This window comes from Parus major, chromosome 3, assembly GCF_001522545.3.
Source record: "Parus major isolate Abel chromosome 3, Parus_major1.1, whole genome shotgun sequence".
In the NCBI taxonomy this organism is placed as follows: Eukaryota; Metazoa; Chordata; class Aves; order Passeriformes; family Paridae; genus Parus; species Parus major.
This window is the reverse complement of record NC_031770.1, coordinates 48721588-48743076: the sequence shown is the minus strand read 5'-3', so window position 1 is coordinate 48743076 and position 21489 is coordinate 48721588. Positions and strand designations below refer to the sequence as shown.

At 38.0% G+C, this 21489-nt stretch overlaps 1 protein-coding gene across 3 annotated transcripts in view; it reads left to right on the top strand.

Moving 5' to 3' along the window:
• UTRN (utrophin) overlaps positions 1-21489 on the top strand; it is a 339710-nt gene that overhangs the window by 108632 nt on the left and 209589 nt on the right. For 2 of the 3 annotated variants that reach the window (XM_015621645.2, XM_015621643.1), the window contains 17 exons: positions 1213-1326; positions 2162-2317; positions 3189-3359; positions 5632-5811; positions 7390-7524; positions 8039-8188; positions 9563-9724; positions 10049-10177; positions 10602-10775; positions 11319-11474; positions 12858-13028; positions 14916-15095; positions 16764-16892; positions 17031-17201; positions 17725-17874; positions 18933-19070; positions 19865-20017. In XM_015621645.2, the coding sequence (XP_015477131.1) occupies positions 1213-1326; positions 2162-2317; positions 3189-3359; positions 5632-5811; positions 7390-7524; positions 8039-8188; positions 9563-9724; positions 10049-10177; positions 10602-10775; positions 11319-11474; positions 12858-13028; positions 14916-15095; positions 16764-16892; positions 17031-17201; positions 17725-17874; positions 18933-19070; positions 19865-20017 (2619 nt within the window). The remainder of the gene's footprint in view (positions 1-1212; positions 1327-2161; positions 2318-3188; positions 3360-5631; positions 5812-7389; positions 7525-8038; positions 8189-9562; positions 9725-10048; positions 10178-10601; positions 10776-11318; positions 11475-12857; positions 13029-14915; positions 15096-16763; positions 16893-17030; positions 17202-17724; positions 17875-18932; positions 19071-19864; positions 20018-21489) is intronic. The other variant, XM_015621646.1, reaches the window with a different exon arrangement.

The following is a 21489-nucleotide window of genomic DNA, read 5'->3' as shown; positions in this document are numbered from 1 at the left end:
TAGCATTGGTCTAAAAATAAGCATGTCTAATGGGTTTTCATTAATACAGACATTTTTTGAGAAACAGTGTGTAACACATTTATCTTGAGAGAACTGTTAGTGTAAGGTGTTTTTTTTTAAAAATGAAGTGTATGCTTTCCTCCTCTGTGACATGCAGAGTAGAAGGTGAAGCTGATGTTCTGTGATGATGATTGTTTCAGGATAAATAGATTCCATCTATTAAAAACTCCAACCAAACAGTCCAAAAATGTTGAGTAAAAGAAGTACAGCTATATTAATAAAAAATGTCAACCATGTAAGTTGGTTGAACCAGGGGAAGAAAAATCCCTCTTTGTACTCTGTTGGTTTTGTTTGTAAGGATGGTTTGGAACATCCACGATTGCATGGAAAGGAGATGGCAATGCTTGTCTCCTTACCTCCCTCCTTCCCTTCCTACCTCACTGCAGGGTATAAAGCAACTGCCAATTGTTAGATCACATAATTCTGAAATTAGGTGTGTGTTTACTTTTTCCCCCCAAGAGTTGTTCTACTGAGTACAGTAGCTGCTATTGCCTCAAACAGTTAGGCTAGTTTTCTTTTTAATTTTAGTGATTAGTCTCATCATTTGTGTTTTGTTTTTTTTCCTTTTGTGTGTGTCTTGCTTATGCAAATGGATTTCCCAGCATGGTTTCTACCTGAAAAATACATTTAGCATTATCCACTCTTCTTTTCCATGTATGTATTTTTATAGGGCTCCTTGTTTTCCTTGGGAGTGCAGTTTTCAAACAAGTGTGGAAACAGTAATGCAATTTTTTATCGTAGTTTTTAGGCATATTCCCAGCCTTCAGCTAGGTCCTTCCTGTGAAGACTAACCACATAATTCTTGAAGCCATGCTCTTCTCCTTACCTGATCCTGTACTTTGGTTTGATAGATAGCCTGGAACAGTGCAGTGTCATTTAAACCATGCTCTGGTGGATGGAAGAATATCACTAGTGTGGACTTAATATTCATATAAATTTGAGAACAGAGAAATATGGGACACCCCTCTTCCCCTCAAAAAACCCAACAAAACAAACCCAAAAAGTAAACAAAAGTTGGTCTGATTCAAAACCAAGACTATGCCAGTAGCTTGTAGAATACCCTTTTCAAGCTGCTAGAAGTTGAAATGCAACAGACATATATATTCTTCATCACAGCAATGTATCAACTATTCCTTACTATATTTGATTTAGACTGACTCAAAAGTTGTTCAGAAGTGGATGGATGGTGTAAAAGACTTCTTAATGACAGAAAAGTCTGTTCAAGGGGATACTGAAGGAATTCAAAGGCAACTTGACCAGTGCACAGTGAGTTTTGCTCTTATATGGAGTCTTTTGAAATAAAGAGAAGCATCTCTTCCTTATTACTTTGTATTGTTAAGTACTGTCCATAGCACATTAAGCCCACCAGAAAAATAGTATTATCTTTCTTCAGGGCATGTTTGATTTGGTTTCTTTCTTGCAGCTATAATATTTTGTGCTTTTCAAAGGTCTTCACTGCAGTTACAAATATGTATCTACAAGTTGGCATTATTTACTCTATAAAAGGTTTATATATTTTCCACAATTTTTTGTGATTATGGAATTGAATCTGTGTGTGAAAAATGTCTTCTGCATTAAATTTCCAAGGGTAGTAAAAGGAAGAAGCTTTTACTTAATAATAGTGATTCTAATGAAAGTCCTAAAGTTTAGAATTGTATTTATCTTACAAGGAAGATTCCTGGCTAGTCAGTGGCACATAATGGTCACAGTTATGTAGAATTTCTTCTTATAGTAAGTAATTACAGTGTACCTTCAAATGTTGTTTCCAGGAGAAGAATATAACTTGAGGTACACCAGTAATAGCAGAATATTTAGTGCATGTAATCATCAAACTTGTGTTGTTTTGATCTCGGTGTTTGGCATATGAAAATGTTTATGCTGTGTGTGGCAAGTTGTACTTTGTTCTTTAGTTGAATAGTTCTAATGTTTTGAATCACTGAAGGATTCTTAGAAGCAGTCTGGTATTGATCTGGTCACAGCATTGATCAGCTCCTAAAAGTTCTTCTGGAATAATTAAAAGCTGCAAAATTATTGATACTGTTATAAATTAATGTAGTATCTTGTTGTAGAACAACCTTCATTTTCTCTGATGTGTGTTTAGGTGTTTATCAATGAAATGGAGACAATTGAACCATCACTGAAAGAGATGAAAGAAATAGAAGCTGCCTTAAGAGCTCAGCCTCTGGCGAGCATAAATACTTGGACAAAGTCTAGGCTAGTAGACTGCCAGACTCAGTGGGAGAAGCTGAGCAAACAGGTGAGCTCTCCACGTTGGTAGTGCTTGCTTGTTACTGCAGCTGTCTGGTTGTGGGGCAGCCACAGCTGGATTGTGAGGAGATAAAGCAGTGGGACAGTGGGGTGAGAATGTCTTACTTGTTTCACTGTCAAAGTGGCTGAAGTCCTCCTTGAATGTGCACATTTCTTTAGACCTGACTGGAAGGAGCAAAATAAACTCTTTAATTGTTAGTAATTAAAAATTAATCTGTTCACTTTGCTTTATGCTCCTCTTTCTGGAGAGTGTGGGAGGAAAGTCTGACTTTTTTTTGTTGTTTCTGAAGTCTGGAATATTATGCTGTCCCTATATAATTTTTATCTGCTTCCAAGCAGCTTTGAAAAAGAAAATGCTATAAATAGACTACCACTCCAGTGTATTTAGTTGTTTCTTTTGGGTGCTTTCTGCTGTCTATAGAAATAAACTTCTTTTGTTGTGATTGCTGATGAAAATCTGTTGGAGAGCCTTGCTGTTGATTTAGAATCCAGAGTGTCTCAGTTGTGGAAAGAAGTGAGGCCTGAAGAGTGTTTTATTGCTCAGTGTAATGATACCTCTAACTATACGATACTTTTAATCAGAAGAGGATTTTATTCTGTTTGACTTTTTACAGGGATTGTTAGCAGTTTATGTTCAATGAAAGGGAAAAAAAAGTCATTTCTCCTTCCCTCACTTTTTAGATTTTGTTGATCTGCTAAAAAGGGTTCATAAGTTTGTGTGTGTAAAAGTGTTTTGTTAATTAAAAAGGCCTGGAAATGTTTTGGTAGTAAAATGTTTTAACAAAGACTTGTGTTTTTTCACATGTACAAGGACATTTAAGTAACAAAGCTGCTATTTCTTCTTCCACCTTGGATTCTAGATCATTAGTCAGAAAAATCGCCTGTCTGAAAGTCAGGAAAAAGCTGTAAATCTGAAGAAGGATTTGGCAGAGATGCAAGAATGGATGACCCAAGCTGAAGAAGAATATTTGGAGAAAGATTTTGAATACAAGTCCCCTGAAGAGCTAGAGAATGCAGTAGAGGAAATGAAGGTCAGCAATGCCAGGTCATTGTAGAGGCCTGATTAAAGAAAACAAAACTTTACGGCTTTGGGGGTTGACCTTTTATGGAATTATATTTGTGGAAAAGAGTTCAGGTCATGACAAGATTAGTGGTATTTTTCATTTTTGCTTTGTGGAATTTTTGATTTTTAAATCATAAACTATAAAAGCAGATGTTATTTTTGGCCATAAGGGGTAGGGAGTTCATAATAAATAACAGCTTGCTCAGTTGTTGAGTCAAACTTTTTATGTACAACATATTAAACATTAGAAATATGGAAAAAATTTGCAGGAGACAAAACTTGAGAAAGATGTCATCTTTTATTTCTATCTAAATTCGTGGTTGTGAAAACAATTTTCTGCTTCTACCTCTTGGACCTCACTGTCTTCTCCCCTAAATATTATAACTGCACATTTAGAAAATCACTTTACAACAGGGATGTTGTAAGGTTATCATGTGTTCATCATCTGTTGCAAACAGTGATTTTTTTTTTTAATACCATGAGTTAGAAGAGATACACAAGAATCATTGAGTGATATTCATCCCTGCTTCTCTAGTTTTGGATCTGGTGGCCAAATAAATGGAGAGGAAGGAGATATTTTTGTCTCATTATAATATTGTCAGTTGAACAGATAATTTTCTTGGATATATGTACAGAGTAAATAATTCTCTGCTTTTTTTCTGAGTTCAGTCATGTCTTCATAAGTGTTTTGACTTGTGTGTACACTTTTTTAATGAGTATCCATTATACTTTTACTTGACAGACCATTAAAGAAAAAATTCTCCCTTACAAGTGCTTTGACAAAGCCATTTGAAGTTTCGAATTGCCCTTTTTGAAGGGGTTTTCTGAGGCAGTCCTTAACAAGAGTATTAATATATTCATGTCCTTTGAAGCCACTTGAGATCACATAGTCTGACAGCTGGCTGAACACAAGCCAAGGAAAGAAAAGGCCTTCTTTTCATTGGCAAATCTGTGAGACTTTTAGCACATTTACCTTTGTCAAATCCAGATTATATTACGTATATTATGACAGTTATGTCAGTAAGCCTGTAAGCTTATTGTAACACTTACAATTCCCTTTCATTTGCATTAAGACTATTATCCTGGGACTACTTTTAGGATTGGGAAAGAGCACTGTCTGGATTTGGCTCATTTTTGGTTTTAAGTTTGCCAGAACTGGCAAACTTAAAACATCAAGATGTTGGCCACTCTCATTTGAACAGAGAGTGGAACTCCTGCTGACATTAGGAGGAATAGGTTTAAGATAAGGCTGGGTGGTTTTTGAAAATCCTGCCATAGAATATATTTCCAAAATTTTCTTTTTTTTGTCCTTCTGTTAACTGACTTTTAAAAAATTGCCTTACATTTAGAAGACATCTTGAAGTATATGTTCAAAAATTATGCTGAATTCTGCTATATAGTGCAATGCCTTATTTATCAGAGGTATTTTGTCTTCATAAAAGTGTTCTTGAAACCTGAGAAGAAAGATATGGAACAGTCTCTATTTCTGGAGGCTTTTATTTGTCTCAGCAGGGAGATTCAGACTGGTCTGCATGATCTGTCTTCCAGCTATCCTTCTTCCTCAGTTCTGGCTAAGGCAAAATTTGACAAGTGATAATACAGTTTCTCCAGACCTGTGTGTTGTAGTGTACTTATCTTGTATATATGTTGCCAAGCTCCTCTGGGTGTAGTTAGATTGAAGGAATTCTTCTGGCTGTCCTTTTTGTGTTCCTCGAGCACACCCAGCAGCTGTGAGGGAGGTGCCAGTTTTGTAGTTGCACTAACTACAGTTACCAGTCCTGGGTAATTACACCATCTTTCCTTGACAACTTTTGGGAGATAGTTACTGAGCTCTGAGGCTCATCCTTTCTGTAGATTCACCCTACCTTTTTCTTCTAGATATATTTGTTTTTAGCAAATATCTATTTTTCTTTTCCTTCTGGTTAATTTGTTTTTTTATTTGCATGATAGCATAGAAATAGCACTGAACTTAATTTTTTTTTCTTTGAGTCATGATTTTTTTAATGAACAAACCAGAAGTTGTAAATATATCTGTATGCTTAATAAAAGAAGATTTTTCAACACTTTCTAACATGATCTGAATTCCATGCAAGTTAGTGCTGTATTTTGTTGTGATCAGGCCCAAGAAATACATTGGCTGCAAGACCTCCAATGTGAAGCTGCTGATCTTTGATTTGAATGGTCAGTACCTGAATGTAAGGCCATTGAAGGTTGATAATGTAATTGTTTTTTTTTGGCAGAGAGCGAAGGAGGATGTGTTGCAGAAGGAGGTGAGGGTGAAGATTCTCAAAGACAACATCAAGATGTTGGCCACCAAAGTGCCCTCCAGTGGTCAGGACCTGGTGTCTGAGTTGAATGTTGTGCTGGAGAACTACCAGCTACTGTGCAATCGGATCCGGGGGAAATGCCACACTTTGGAGGTAAGAATGATAGCTCTCTGCTTAGATATATCTGTTCAATTCCTTTATTGATAAGGGTATCAAGTATACCCTTAGTAAATTTGCGGATGACACCAAGTTGTGTGAGACTGTTGATCTGCTGGAGGGTAGGAAGGCTCTGCAGAGGAATCTGGACAGGCTGATTTGGTAGGCTGAAGCCAAAGATATGAGGTTCAACAAGAACAAGTGCCCCATGCTGCACTTGGGTGACAACAACCCCATGTAGTTCTACAGCCTAGGGAGGGAGTGGCTGGAAGATGTCCAATGAAAAAAGGACCTGAGGGTGCTGGTACACAGCCATGGAATGTGAGCCAGCAGTGTGCCCTGGTGGCTCAGAATGGCATCTTGGCATGTGTTAGAGATAGGGTGGCCAGCAGGACTGGCGAAGTGATTGTCCCTCTGCATGTACTTGGTGCTGGTGGGGCCACACTTGGAGTGCATTGTCCAGTTCTGGGCCTCTCACTAGAAGGAGGACATTGGGGTGCTGAGAAGGATGGCAAAGCTGATTGGAAGATCTGGAGCACAAGAGCTATGAGGAGCTCCTGAGGGAGCTGGAGTGTATTTACTGTGGAGAAAAGGAGGCTGATGTGTGATCTTATTGCTCTCTGCAGCTGCTTGAAAGGAGAGTGTAGCCAGGTGGGGTTTGGCCTCTTCTCTGAGGCCAGTCACAGGGTAAGAGGAAATGGCTTCAAGCTGCTCCAGAGGAGTTTAGGTTGGGCATTTAGAAGAATTTCTTCACAGAAAGAATGATTAAACATTGGAATGGGTTGCCCAGGGCTGTGTTGGAATCCCTGTCCCTGGAGGTGTTCAAGGCAAGATTGCATGTGCCATGTAGTGCCACGTCCTTGTTGACAAGGGGGTGTTTGGTCACAGGTTAGACTGGATGATCTCTCAGATCCTTTCCAACTTAAGTGATTCTGTGATTCTGCAAAATGGAGGCAGGTGGCACAAGAGGGGAATGGAGAAGGACACTGAAAATGTCTGAATACAGTAGCTTCAGCATAAATGCATATTACTCCTTTCCAAGATTACTTTCCCTTGAGATGATGCCTTTGGAATCCATGAGCCATTATCTAACTTTGTTTTCTAATTGTTTTTGATGCTTCTGCAAATAAGTAAACTTGTCTCACACACCTGCTACTATTCTTTCTGTCTTCCAAAATGGCAAAAAGGAACTTCCCAGAAATTAAAGGTTGAAATCCAGTAATAATTAGAAGATGTGATTATGGTCTGGGGTAGGGTGCGTGTGTCCTGTCTTTCAAAGAGGAGCAGATGCATTTTGTTACGTTCTTACATGAATGACCGTATGTTCTTACATATGAACCCTTTTGTTGGTGATAGTTTAAACAGGAGTTCAGAGACCACTATGCTCCTTTCTCTGTATCTGCCTGATAGAGCTGTGTGTTTTTCTATCTAGAACATACTGTACTGTGACATGTTTTTTAATATTTTCTACATGTCTCTTTTACATGACTTCTCAGACACATCTCTTTGTTTATAGGGTGTATGAGCTCTGCTTGGCATTCTAGGCTAATTTTTTTTCTTTTCTGTTGCTCCTAGGAAGTGTGGTCCTGTTGGATTGAGCTGCTTCAGTATCTTGATTTAGAAACAGCTTGGCTAAACAATCTGGAAGAAAGGGTGCAAATGACAGGAAATCTGCCTGATAAATTGGATGCTGTCAATGATGCTCTTGAGGTATGATTCTATCAGATGAGTAATTTTTCATATAGCACTGTTTAAAATAAAATTCTGCACTTCAGTAGTGTACTGAAATGTGCTGAATTTTCTGATTCTTCACATTAAATGAACATACCACTCTGAATTGGAAATGGATATTTGTAAGTAAGATCCTCCACCAAAAGTGGACTTTTCACTTCGTGATAGTGCCGTACTTGGTACTGTGATAAAATCGTATGCTCTGTCCTGGCCTGTGTAAATTGGTTATTTCCTTCCAGGGAATGTATGAAATTATTCCGGTTGTATGAAATTATGTGAGTAAGCAAAAAGCACTGTGAAGTTTGATTATCTAAAGTAAAATCATCTCTGTGGCATAATGCCATGTACCATTATGAATTAAGCCATAAGTATTTTATGCTTTTAGAGACCTCTCCAGACAGTTGAACTGTTAAACTTGTGTATATAACCAGACTTCAACTCTGAAAATACAGTAATATTCAGTGTCTTGACCTTTAAAACTTTTTCTGAATAGTCCCTGGAGTCAGTCTTGCGTCACCCAGCTGATAACCGAACCCAGATCCGGGAACTTGGGCAGACGTTGATTGATGGAGGGATTCTCGATGACATCATCAGTGAAAAACTGGAAGCTTTTAATGCCCGCTATGAGGAATTGAGTCACTTGGTAAGAACCTGGGGTTAGGGTTGAAGCAGACTGGATTTTTCAGCTCAAGTATGAAATGATTCTTGTTAGCTGAATTCAAAGATGCCAGACTGCAATACAGGGAAAAAAAAGTGTCAGTGTTGTCAGCTGTTTTTAATTTGTAAAAATGTCCAAAGAGCAAGATGCTTTTCTATTTTTCATTATATGAGTCAAGTTTTGTTTTACAAGCTTGCACTCCAGGAATGCCCTGGTTTTTTTCAGATGATTTTGACAAAAAGGGAATTCCAAAATGAAGGAACAGCTCAATATTAACAACTTAATATTGCCTTGCTACTGCCATAAATACTGGTCTTTTTCTCACTAACTGTAAAAATGAGGAGTGTGACATTTTCACTTTTAGGAATAGCTAGGAAGAAGTCATGCTGAAAAAAAGAACAAAAGGAAAACATTCTTCTCACTGCTCATCTATTAGGTTGTCCTCTTCTCCTGCTTCAGTCTAGTTTTTTATAGATTTAATTAGTAGAGGAAGACTAGCTGTATTTCAGGTAGCACAGATTTGTAATTTGTGTTCTGTGTCCTGGTAATACAGGCCCCTGCCAAATTGTAGGTGGGAGTTGCTTTCTGTCACCGATGAAAAAATATAATAATACAGGGAATTTCAGTTCATCCTCATTACAAGGAGCAACATGAATTCAGTGCCCTCAGCTGGGGGCTGTGTGTTGCCGTATTAAGTTAGCACTGACTACTGTTTTTCCTGTTACGACAATATTGCTGTATAAAAACCTGTTTGCTTTGGCAGCTGCAGGCACTGACAGCCTGGGCTTTTGGCAACTCTCTACATCTGTGTGTGTCTATGTGCACATGCACTGGTCTGTGCATGTATGTGCTGATAGTGGGGAATTTATGTTCCTGTGCAGGTAGTGACACTTAAGATGCTGTTAAGGGAAGAGGCACTAAAGGGAAAAAATGGTGAACTTCTGTTTTGACAGTATAATCACATGAGTTTATTGTTTTGAAAGGAAATGTGAATATTAACATATCAAACAGCATTGATCTGTGGTCTACTGTAAAGTTCCTGTTTACCATTGAATAGTTAGTTTTTGAAACTGGTGTGGTTTTAACAGAATGCTTTCTTCCTGAGGTGGTAGGAGAGGTGTGTTTTTACCACTGTATGTGTATCTACTAGCAGAACTCTCCTGTTCCACCATTTGTCAGTTCCTGGTTCAGAAGTCACAGCAAGCTTTCAAAAATTGCTGTTTTCTAGGATTCTTTTTGGCCAGTCCTCCAGGTGTAGGATGTTTTTTTTTTGGTCTCTCCTACCCTGTCTTGAGGAAGTCTACTATAATTTGTATTGCATTACTGCTGCATCTTGTCTTACCTTTCTGTCCTGCTCAGGCGGTGAGCCGACAGATCGCCTTGGAGCAACAGCTTCAGACCATGCGAGAAACCGACCACATGCTGCAGGTCTTGCAGGAAAGTTTAGGAGATCTGGATAGACAGCTGACATCTTACCTGACTGATAGAATAGATGCCTTTCAGATGCCCCAGGAGGCCCAGGTATTTCTATATACTGCAAAACTTTTGGAAATATTTGATGATAATGCTCAGTCTAGACTTAGCAATAAATTTCAGTCCTGTGCTGATGTACTAGGTGTTATCTTTTGTAATCTGGAGTGGTGGTTTTTTTAAGAAGGTTCTATTGAATATCAGCAGCTTTCAGTTTAGCAAGCTTTTCACCAAAGACAGAATATTTAAAATAAACCTGGTGGTGTCTAAGTTCTACAGAGTAGATTACTTATGGTGGGTGGTAAGAAAACTCCCCTTTCTCTCTCTGCAAGCAATTTTGTAATGTATTTTTTTCCTGCTTGTGTGGTGTGGCAGAAAATTCAAGCTGAGATCGCGGCTCATGAATCCACCTTAGAGGAGCTGAAGAAAAGTGCTCGTTCTTTCCCTCCTGCTTCTCCTGAATGCAGGTCTCCCCGTGGTGGAACTCAGCTGGATGCTTTGCAGGTAAAGACATGAGTCACCCTTACATACTGCTGTGTCAACCTGTAAATTGTTTGGTGCAGTCAGCTAAACCTCAGAAGAAAATAGTATGTACTTTCCTAAGGAAACAAACAGCTCTAGATGAATTGAACAAGGAAGCTTAAATTTCACAAGTGTCATGGAATAAGTGCTGAAAGTTAGCAAGTCTTTGTATATGAGTAGAATGGGAATTTTCAAAGCATATGATACAGAATTATATCTCTTTCACCTCAGGTAGAGGTTAGGAATAGGTGATGGCAACATTATTTGCCCAGCCAAAATTCCATATATATTGATTTGTGGTGGCATGATGGGTTATAATCTGTGATGTGGGATGCTTTAAAGGTTATTTTTTTAAGTGCAGGTGCTAATTTAAAACAATCTTTCAATGTAATATTCATTAAAACAGAGAAAGCTCCGTGAGGTATGTACAAAGTACCAGCTTTTCCAGAAACCAGCCAATTTTGAGCAGCGCATGTTAGATTGCAAGCGGGTGTTGGATGGTGTAAAAGCAGAACTTCATGTCTTGGATGTGAAGGATACTGACCCGGATGTAATCCAAGCTCACTTGGAGAAGTGCATGGTATGTATGTGATGTTCATGACTTGTGCTTGGGAGTGCTGCTTTTTTGTGTAGTTCTTGTTGCTTAAACTCTCTCCTGGGGAATTTTTGCTTAAAGTCATCATGGAACTATTGCAGCTCATTGGAAAGTGCTAACAGAGGATTTGATAACTAAAAACCTCATCTAAAAGTAATGGACTGTTGATCATAGATGTGGTGGAACCAGCTGAGTTTTTATAAACTCCCTTCTCTGGCTCATCCTTATGTTCTGGAGAAGCATCACAATCATCAGTATTTGAACAAAACAAATACTGTGCATAAGATCAGTGTTAGCCTTGGAGTAAATAATGTTAAATTATTCATCTTATTAATTTTTGAAAAGAAAATCTGGAATAAAACTAGAATAAAATATAGAACATCAGGAGTTTTGAATCTTCTTGTCAGATATCGCTATTGATTCGTAAATCAGAGTTTAAGTGCAATTTGAAGTTAAGGTCCTCAAAGGAAGCAGAGTCAGAAATCTGCACTACAGATTGATCACCAATATACATATTTGTGCCTTTAGAAACTCTATAAGACCCTCAGTGAGGTGAAATTGGAAGTTGAAACTGTCATTAAGACAGGAAGGCAGATTGTACAGAAACAACAGACGGATAATCCAAAAGGGATGGATGAACAACTGACAGCACTGAAATTTCTTTACAATGACTTGGGGGCACAGGTAAGAAAAATAAATGTATGAATATTTGTCTGCATGTCGTTTCTCTTCTTTGTTGTTAGATGGTGTTTTAAGCTTGATTCTAAAGCTGATAGTATGTAGGCTAGTTGGTGCAGCCAGGAGCAATCACTTGAGAGATTAAAGATTACACATACCTCCCTGGAGGAGAAGTAGCCTTGAAGAAAGGTAGGTTCACAGAGTTTTAATTGCCCTGGCAAAGCTGATCTACCATTCTTTAAAGTCCTTTGGGATAATTAATGGTCAGATTGTCATGTGAGAAGTGTGAGTCAATCTGAGTATTTTTGGGTGTCATGATGGTTTTGAGTTGTAGTCTATCTAAATGATTGCTCTCAGTGTGCAATAGAAAATGCAGGCAAACCTGTAGTTCCCATGAGCTGCATTAAATATTGCATAATTTTCTTACTAGTTGAATATTTACTTATCCAAGAGAAGTGTTTAAAAATGGTTAAACCCTTACAGGGCAGGTCAGACTCTCTACCTAAATTAAGATAGAATCCCAAGTGGGTTTTTGTCTGTTCAGAGCTCCATGAATTAAGCTGGGGGTAAAGGGTCAGATTGCAGTGTTGGAATAGCTCAGAATAGGTCCTAGGAAATACTTTGCAGTTGCAAAGTTGAGAACATCCAGGAAGCTGTGGATTCTAGAAGGCACATAGATAACAGATTAGGAAATGATAGAAAGGCAGAGTTACTTGCAGTATAATGTTACGATTTTTCTTTCTGAGCAGAGAATAGAACACCATTTTTTAAAATGTCAATTTATTGTGACTATGGTACTTGGAGTTCTTCTCAAGTCTGTGTTAAAATTGCACCAGTCTAATTCTGTAAATGGTGAGAAATACAGATTATTTTACTGTGGCAAACATCAAATTCCATATTAATTTTACTGATATGTTTTTAAGGGCAGACTAGATTTTCAGTGAAATTTTTCTTCACAACTTTCTGCTATCAGGCCTTGCAAATTACAAGGAGGAATTGAATTTTACTTGTTTGAGTGACCAACTGGATTCTATGGTCCTTTGAGTTTCAGCTGAAGGATCAAAATGAAGTTATAAACATGAGTTTGGTGATTGCTAGCTATAAGTAAATTGGTATGCAGGTTTCTTTATCTCCTTTAACAGAAAAGTTTTTTAAAAGTTTCTTTATTTCCTTTATCTCAATTTAAAATTATTTGTATATATTCTGTGTTTTATAGTAAGATAGAGATGCTTATAAAGTTTACTTTTAGAGTCCTTCCTTAAAACAAGTTTTAAGATGCAAGGATTTTATATATTTAAGTGGACATTTTAGCTGGCTAGCACTTTTCCGTTTGCTGTCTTTTCAAATCTAATTTTGCTTTCTTTCTTTCCTGTTAATTTTTTTTGATAGGTGACAGAAGGTAAACAAGACCTGGAAAGAGCAACCCAGCTGGCACGCAGAATGAAGAAGGAGTCTGCCTCTCTGTCAGAGTGGCTGGCTACCACAGAAGCTGACCTTGTGCAGAAGTCCACTTCTGAGAGCTTGCTTTCTGATCTGGATTCAGAAATTGCCTGGGCCAAAGTAAGCATGCTTACTAAATATATGTAGAAAAGGTTTCTGACATTATGGCAATACTGCATAGAAGTGGCTGTGAATTTATATCCCTGTAACTTGTTCCTAAATCTCTCACACCCTGAAATTCTAGTAGTCAATCATGTTCAGTATCTTACTGAGTCTGATCTGTTTCATCTTGGGCATCTTGTGTAAACCTTAAATGGCCATTGAAATATTTAAGATATTACTACGTATTTGTTACTAATGGGTATTTTAGACTTACTGATGTGTATCTCATACACATTTCACAAGTGTAATAGTCTTAAAATTGTCAGCAAATACAGCTGTGGACTGGATCAAATGTTTTACTAGTAGAGCAAACTGAAAGTGCGTTGAATGAAAAATTGAGTTTGTAACTTTCCATTGAAAAAGCTTTGTCTTCAAAATTGTGACTTTGCAAAATAAGAGGCTACTGTAATTCCTCATTTTCTTTCACCTATGAGTTGAAGCTTTTAATTGAAGCAGGCAGATGTGTTATTTACTTTCTTCAGAGTAATTGCATTTTCTCACACTGTAGAAATTTCAATATTACCAGGAATTAGCAACAAGTGTCAGTTAATACAGATGAGCAATACTGACCTTTTCAGTTTTTGCTTTCTGTCACCTTTTACTTCTGGAAGTAATCTAGAAAGTAATAACCTTTTACTTCTGTGTGTAATTTTAAAACTTGAAAGCTCACCAAATTGCAGACTCATCTAATATAACTTGTTCTTGTGCGTTTCAATCAGGATTAGCAATCATTAGCACTAGGGTTTTACTGTGGCAGCATCCCCAAGATTCCTCTCCAGGCAAACTTTTGAATCTGTATTGGAAGTATACTTACCATACATTTGTAAGCCAATGCAAATAATGACTCTTATGCTGCACCACTGGAAGGACAAGTCCTTTATGTTGGAGGACTTTAAGTTTTCTAGAGGCAATTTCAAAATGCAGTAACTTGACTATTTGTTTCTGTTTCTAAGATAATTTATGGTGAAATAGTAAGTTACTTACTTCATAGGTAATATGTTCAAGGAGTTCTAGACACTGGCTGTGATTAAGTGCATTCTTCATCACACTGTACACTGACATCAAAGAACTTTCTAAGTAGGCAGGTATCAATAATAATTGGTGATCTTGTATGGCACGAGGTCTGTTTTCCACATGCAAACCGTGTGCTGATAGTCAAGAGATGGCACATTGCTTAGTTTGCATGTCAGTGTGCATACTTTCAAAAAACATGGGTTTTCTAAATTAAAAAAAAACTATTTGAAAGCAGGGATGACTTGGAAAAAAGGGTAGAGCTGAAGATATATATATTTACATACCTAAATATAGAAAATATTACAATAGGGATTCTGTAATATGTAGCCACTGAACTGAACATTTGCAGTAATGAGTAGTGATGGTTCTGAAAAAAATACTTAGCATGGCATACCACGTTTCTCATTGTTGCCAACTGTAAAAGTACTTCAATAGGAAAAGATACAGAGGAATCCAGAGTGTCTCTTGAAATTTGTTTTGTGCTTTACAGTGCAGAAAAGAATCTTTTAAAAATGGACTTGCAATGTAGTGTGATGCATTTGCTTTACCTACATAATGGAAAGAAACGGTGAAGATGATCTAAGACAACATACCAAGGGTCCAGTTGTTCAGGACATTTATATTCACTGTGCTCTCACTCTCTCTTAAAAAATGAGACCACTATCTACAGAGAGTGACTGTAAACAGAACTTGACAGAATGGAAAATTAAACTTGGTTTAATTCTTTCCACAAGTGAAGATTATCTACAATATATTTTTTCCTGTGGAGGTAAAAATCTGCCTCCGTTGTGTTTGGGAGCAGTGCAGTGTTAATGGCTGAACTTATTTCAGAATGTGCTGAGAGAGTTAGAGAGGAGGAAAGCTGATCTCAAGAGCATCACGGAAAGTTGCACCGCACTCCAGTCTCTGGTGGAAGGGAGCGAGACTGTCCTGGAGGAGAAGCTGTGTGTCCTTAATGCTGGCTGGAGCAGAGTTCGAACCTGGACCGAGGACTGGTGTGACACCTTGTTGGTAAGTTGCATGTGTGAGAAATATTCAGGGTAGCTCTCCTTCCATGCATTTGGAGCAGCTGGAGTTTTCACTTGTCTCACTTTACTGTAAAGTGAAGCTTCCATGATGCCTCACAAACTTAAAAGAATGTGGAATGTTTATGCTGTAGATGGGGAGGTAAGTCATGAAGTGGTATACAGTGAGAAAGATTGAAAACTGAGCTGCTGCATGTGCTGCTCTTTACTCAGCCTGAGATTTAGCCTCTGCCAGCCCCAATATGAACAGACTGGGTTTGTTGATAGATTTCCTTGAGGCCCAGATGATGGCTATTTAAGTGACAATGGATGACTTTGCAGTGTTCAGCAAAGCAGTTGTGACTCTGACAGCTCTTTTGGACAGACCAGAACTGCAGGTGTTCGAGTATGGCAACAGTGTCTGGTTGATTAAATGAAAGCCCAAATATATTATACATCTAAAACTGCTAGTTAAGCTAAATGAACATGAAACAGTCTACAACTGATACTAGTATCAGACTGATGGTTTGATATAAATAGGATATTTTGGTGTTGTTTAGGTAGTTAGGAGAATCAACCCATATCAGGGACTTCTGAAGGTGGAAGTTGTGGAAACTTTAGCACATAAATGGATGGTGAACCCTGTGCCTCCTGTCCAGTGCCTGTTGCAGGTGATAGTGTTTGTTTTTAATCCAGTTCCATGTTAGGACTAGTCAGGTAGTTTACTTTTATATGTAAGTCCTGTAAAGATGATCTAACTAAATACTTCTAGACTATGTGGTGTATCACCACATAGTGATCTGTATCACCATCAAGAAACTTACAGCTCCACGTAACAAAAGAACAATTTAACCTTGCAAAGCACAATCACAGGCCTTCTCTCTTTTCTGTCCTGCCTTTGTTTCCTTATTCTAAAAAAGCAAATCTTGTCTACCTTTTTTGTTTTGGTGAAAGGCTTAAACAGATTGTTACTTCTCGGAATCTGATACACAAAATAATGTTACATTTGTCTGGGGTATCTAATGTTACAATTTCTGACTGCATGTGAAAGTAGACCTAATTAACATGTCTACCATTTTGTAACTTTTCTTAAGAGGAAGAAATATTTTAAGTTAATTAGAAAAATATAAAAGCTTGATTGCTGTAATATTTAAGTTTGACATAATTCCTTTCCAATTAAAAAAATCCCAACAACCACAGACAGTGCATACTATTGTACCCTCTAATACTGACAGAAAAAATTGTGGAGTTCTTGGTTGACTGTGATATTATGATCTGGCTGTAATGTTGTAATACGTTGTCTATCTTTAGTTGTACAAACTACCTCAGCTACTTCTATTTCCCTTTCTTTGAATTAGAAATTGTATTGTTAAACAGTTTAGAATGAAAATTGAATTTTTGTAAATACTACTGAAGATGAAAGGTACTATCTAATTTTCAGTGTTTCATTCCAGAGTGTGTTTGTAACACTATTTTATCAATCTCCTTTCTACTCATAAGATTTTGGCAGGGTTGATTTGTTATTTGATGGGGTTTTTTGAGTTTGGGGGGAGGATTGGGTATATGGTTGTGGGATGTTTTGTTGTTTTGGTTTGTTTTTTTTTGGGGGGGGGGGATTTTTTTGTTGGATTTTTAGAAGTTTCTCATATTGATACATTTTTTCATCTTTTTCCAGAATCATCAGGGCCAGCTGGAAATTTTTGACGAAAATGTTGCCCACATAAGTACTTGGTTGTATCAGGCTGAAGCCTTACTGGATGAAATTGAGAAAAAGTCAGCTAGCCAAAAGGAGGAAACTGTGAAGGTAGGAATTGTTGTCACCTGGCAAAATATTGCCAGTCAACTCATGGATTCTGAATGATGTCAAATTTGCTTCCTGTTTATCTTTAGATGTGTCTCCTTGCCTAGGAAATAACCATTTTAATTTCCTTTCCCTTCTTAGCGTTTAATATCTGAATTAGATGATGTCAGTCTCCGAGTGGATAATGTACGTGACCAGGCTGTCATCTTAATGAACGGTCGGGGCGTCTCGTGCCGGGAACTTGTTGAACCCAAACTGGCAGAACTCAACCGTAATTTTGAGAAGGTCTCTCAGCACATCAAAAGTGCCAAGGTGAGGATGAACGAGCCCCAGAACTTGCTTGGGAGGTCTGTGCCAAGAAGATGGCTGTAGTGGATGGATCATTGTTTATTAGAACAGCACTTCACTGCTTTTGAGCTCTCTTTTAAGTATAGGTATTTATATGTTAAAAGTAGACTGATTTTTAGACCAGCTGTTTTTTTTACCCGAGTAGCAGGTGATGACTTGTGTTTCATGGGAAAATTTACAAACAGCTTCAGAAAATTGTATATATTGCAGTACCTATTTGTGAGCTACAAAACAATACCATAAGCTAATGTGACTGGAGATTTTTCATTTATTTTGAGAACAAAATGCTCAGATTGAAGTTTGAAGGTAGAATCTTGGTAATAACTACCAAGTGTGTTCAAGCTATCTCTCAGATCAAACAACTCTTACAATTTTGATTTATACTGATATATCTAAAGGTTCTGCAAACTGATAAACCTGTTCATGGGGGATTGCATGGGACAGCTGAGACTTTTCAGCTTGACCAAGGTTTCATTTTGCTTTGCAGATGCTTGTTGGACAAGAACGGCTTCCTGTCATGTCGGAGCCCCATGAAGCTAGAGTGGCTTTTCTAGACCTGGACAAATTTGAGAGTGAAATACAGAGTATGTTAAAAGTTGTGGAAAAGCATCTGGAGTTGAGTGGGGAAGATGAAAAGGTTTGTGAGCAATGGAACAAATAAATAACATTCTATTTTGTCTCCATATTGCATTGCTTCAGACTTTGAGGGGGAATTCTGAGAAAATGTCTTGAGGGTAGAAAAGGAACTATTGGGATGTTGGATACCCTGCACAATTTTCCATTATTTTTCCCATAGCTGTTGCCCCCTTGGCTGTTGTGCTGAGAGTAACCAATCATACTTTGGTTGGTAATTTCATCACAGTTTTATAGAATAGAGGTAATGAACTCTGACTTTTTTTTATCTATCTTCTGAATCTTTCCTGTATTTGAATGATGTTTGAATGAGGTTCAAATTTAAACTGATGTGATAAAATGAATCTCAGTGCATAGGCCAGGTCAGAGGATGCTTATGAGGTAAGGTGCAAGTAAGAGTTTCGTAACGTGGCTCTATGTTGGAAGTCCAAATAAAAGCTTTGAACTAAATGCATCTTCTAGATTATTATCTAGACTCTGCTATTCACCCATATGAAACTGCCATAGTTTTGTTAGCATCTTGTCTGCTATAGCCTTGTTGCCTACAAAACTCGGTAAATTCCTGTCAGGCCACTCCATCTGCCTTCCTTTTAAGCAGGTCAAATACTATAAACTGAGCTGGAAAGCTGGGCATAAGTCTATGGAAAATGCCATGTATATTGCAGAACACAAATTTTAAACTATTTCTATGGAAGGGCCTATTTTTATAGAACATAGCCTTCCTTTTATATTGTTCTTATATTTATTGAATTTTTGTTTTTGTGCTGTTCTGCTCTGAGCTTGCTTATTATAGTCGAAGAATCTTTAGAATAGAAATGGATCTAAAGTCATAATACCCTATTGATGTGACTGCTTACTGCTGGCTCATTAAATTTCCTTCAGTACATCTCTTTGTAAAGTTTATGGAATGAGCAAGCTGGATTTTATGAATTGGTAGCTTGAATTTATTTGGCTCCCACTTGGATAATAAAACAAAAGTTTGGTACAATTGCTGTTAATGTCTCAGCAGCTAATGTTTCTAAAATTAATTTCTGTAGATAATAGAGGTTTGTGTAATTTTAGCTGGATCAAGAAAGAGCTCAGATTGAAGAAGTTTTACAGAGAGGAGGGCAGCTGCTCCAGCAGCCTATGGAGGACCATAGGCGAGAGAAGATCCGCCTACAGTTGTTGCTTCTGCAGAATAAGTACAGCAGTGTGCAGGTACAGTTATGATAGTTACTACAACTCATTTATCAATCTTCCCTTTGGTATCCCACTTACGATCTGTAATCCATATTTTATAACTTAGGACTCTCGGTGTACGTGATTCTCTGGGGGGGAGTAAAATATATGTGCACACAATCGGAGTTTCTGAATCTTTGCAATTCCAAAATATGAGTTTTCCCATTTCTAGGTTTTGGGGGAATGGTTTTGATTTTTCAAGTCCTTTTCACAGCTTCACAGAGAGCCATCCTGTATATTTACCCAGATAGGTGCATCAAGTTGGGCATTTGCTTCACCTTTCTTTGCTGGCCCTTGAACAGAGGTTTATCTCCACCACCAGGCTGTGTGAAGAGTGACTGCATATACAAATGTTCCAACATCTCAGCATCAGCCTTCTCTGTGATCAAGCCTGCTCCCAAATTCCTCTTCCTTCTTATAGAGGGTATTAGCAGTAGCTGCAGACTGCAGCATGTTGTGGTGCTTGCATGCACATGATGTGTTAAAAATGGTTTTGTCTAGAACAGAGGTACTCCTTTTAGCTCACCTGTCTGAATCATGGTAGAGGTGGCAAGCTGAGGTGTAGTTCAAAGGTGCAGGGCAAGACCCTCAGGCTGGCTTTGATCACATATCTATGTAGATATTACAAAAACAAATTAGTACTATTGCATATTTTGGAATTTGCTCCTTCAAATGAAACCCTCAAGTATTCTTGTTTTTCAACTAAATAAGACCTATTCTGTTCACTACTTCCCTCTTTTTACACCATATTTTCCTAATACACTGGATTATAGGAGTGCAGGTCATTTCAAAGGAGGCAGGCGGCAGAACTCTCTCCAGTGTTTTCCCAGTATAAGAAGGAACATGATAATCTAATGAAGTGGCTGAATGAGGCTGAGGACCGTCTGTCAGGGCTGCAAGGTGTGGAGGATGAACAAAAACCACAGGTAAATGAGGCTTCTGTTTCTTAGAGCAAACAGTTAATGGTGTGTATGAACTTTGGAGATTCATACACTAGCGTTTAATCTAGTCTAGTGATCTTCTTTGGACATCTCTGTGGAAAGAACTGTTTCAAAATTACAGCATTCATTTTTTTATTAGGAAATAATCAGCATAGGCTAGTTTGGGATTTCTACATAGTCATCATAGGTTCAGAAGATCTCATCCTTTAGGCCCAAATCTTAGACTGTGACCTGGGGAATGAGTCTGATTCAGGACAGTTTGTCTTGCCAGTCTTGATCCATGAGGATTACACTTAACCCTTTTTAAAAACTCTTAACTCAGCCTGATTTAATATCAGTTTGCTACAGGTATGATGAAATCCTTGTTTTGAGGCTTAAATTCAGTGCCCTCTGCATCCTGTGGTCAGGGTATTGTAACTGCTCTGCTGTCTTTTCCTGCCTCAAGTGCTCAGAGAGGGATAACTGCCCTCATGTAATGGATATTAATGTACATGGTGAATCTTAATAAAACAGACAAAGGTTGAAGTATTTCTGATAATTTGTGTGGGGGTTTGAAAATTTTGCAACTGATACGATGTCAGGGTCTGATAAAACTTATTGCCCAGAAAGTTCTATGTCTTAATTGTTGAGGATACAGACTTTTTTTTGATTGCTTTTGTTGTGGCTCAGTGGATTTTTTTTGTTGGTGTTTTTAAAATCTCTCATTTATCCTCTCCATCCTTAAAACCACTCTGTGTTTTTGTGGTAATTACATTAGTAATAACAGTGAAAGACCTTGTGAAGCAGTAACTAATTTCTTGAACAAGGTTGACGGCTTTCTCAACCTTTCCTTCTTTCTTTCTTTCTTTCCTTGAGTCTGTCAAGGACTTTTCAATTTCTGCATATAAAGACTCATAATTAACATCTATCAATCTTTTTGACTGCTCTGTAACTTTTTAACCAGTAGTAAAAACAAAGAAACTCGGAGGCAAGGGTAATAAGCTCTGGCTCCACAAAATCATGATGTGAGAGACTTGCACCACAAAATTGTGATGTGCTCTTTGTTCACGGCTTCAGCTGCTGGTGATAGATGGTCTGCTGTCCCTTGTCACACAGGCCATTCACACAACTTTTGGATCTGCTGCTCTTTAGAAAGACTGTTTCACGTTATAAGGTTCCCATGCAGAGCCGGGCAGCAGAGAGGGCCCAGGGTCTGTAGAACAGTCTGACATCTCACTGCTCTCTTGGGTCTCCAGCAGTCTCTTCTGGTGACATAAGCTCCTTGGGACCTGACTGATGCCATGGAATTTTTTTGAAGGGAATGGGGATCCATGTGTATTTAAAGTAAAACAACATTATTCAGATTTTCTGTTTGCCCATCAGATGCTTTGAATGAATCAATTACTGGACAAAAATGGAAGAATGGTGCACTTGTATGGCTCTTTGCTAGTGGGGGCAGTCCAGTCATGCCTCAGAGG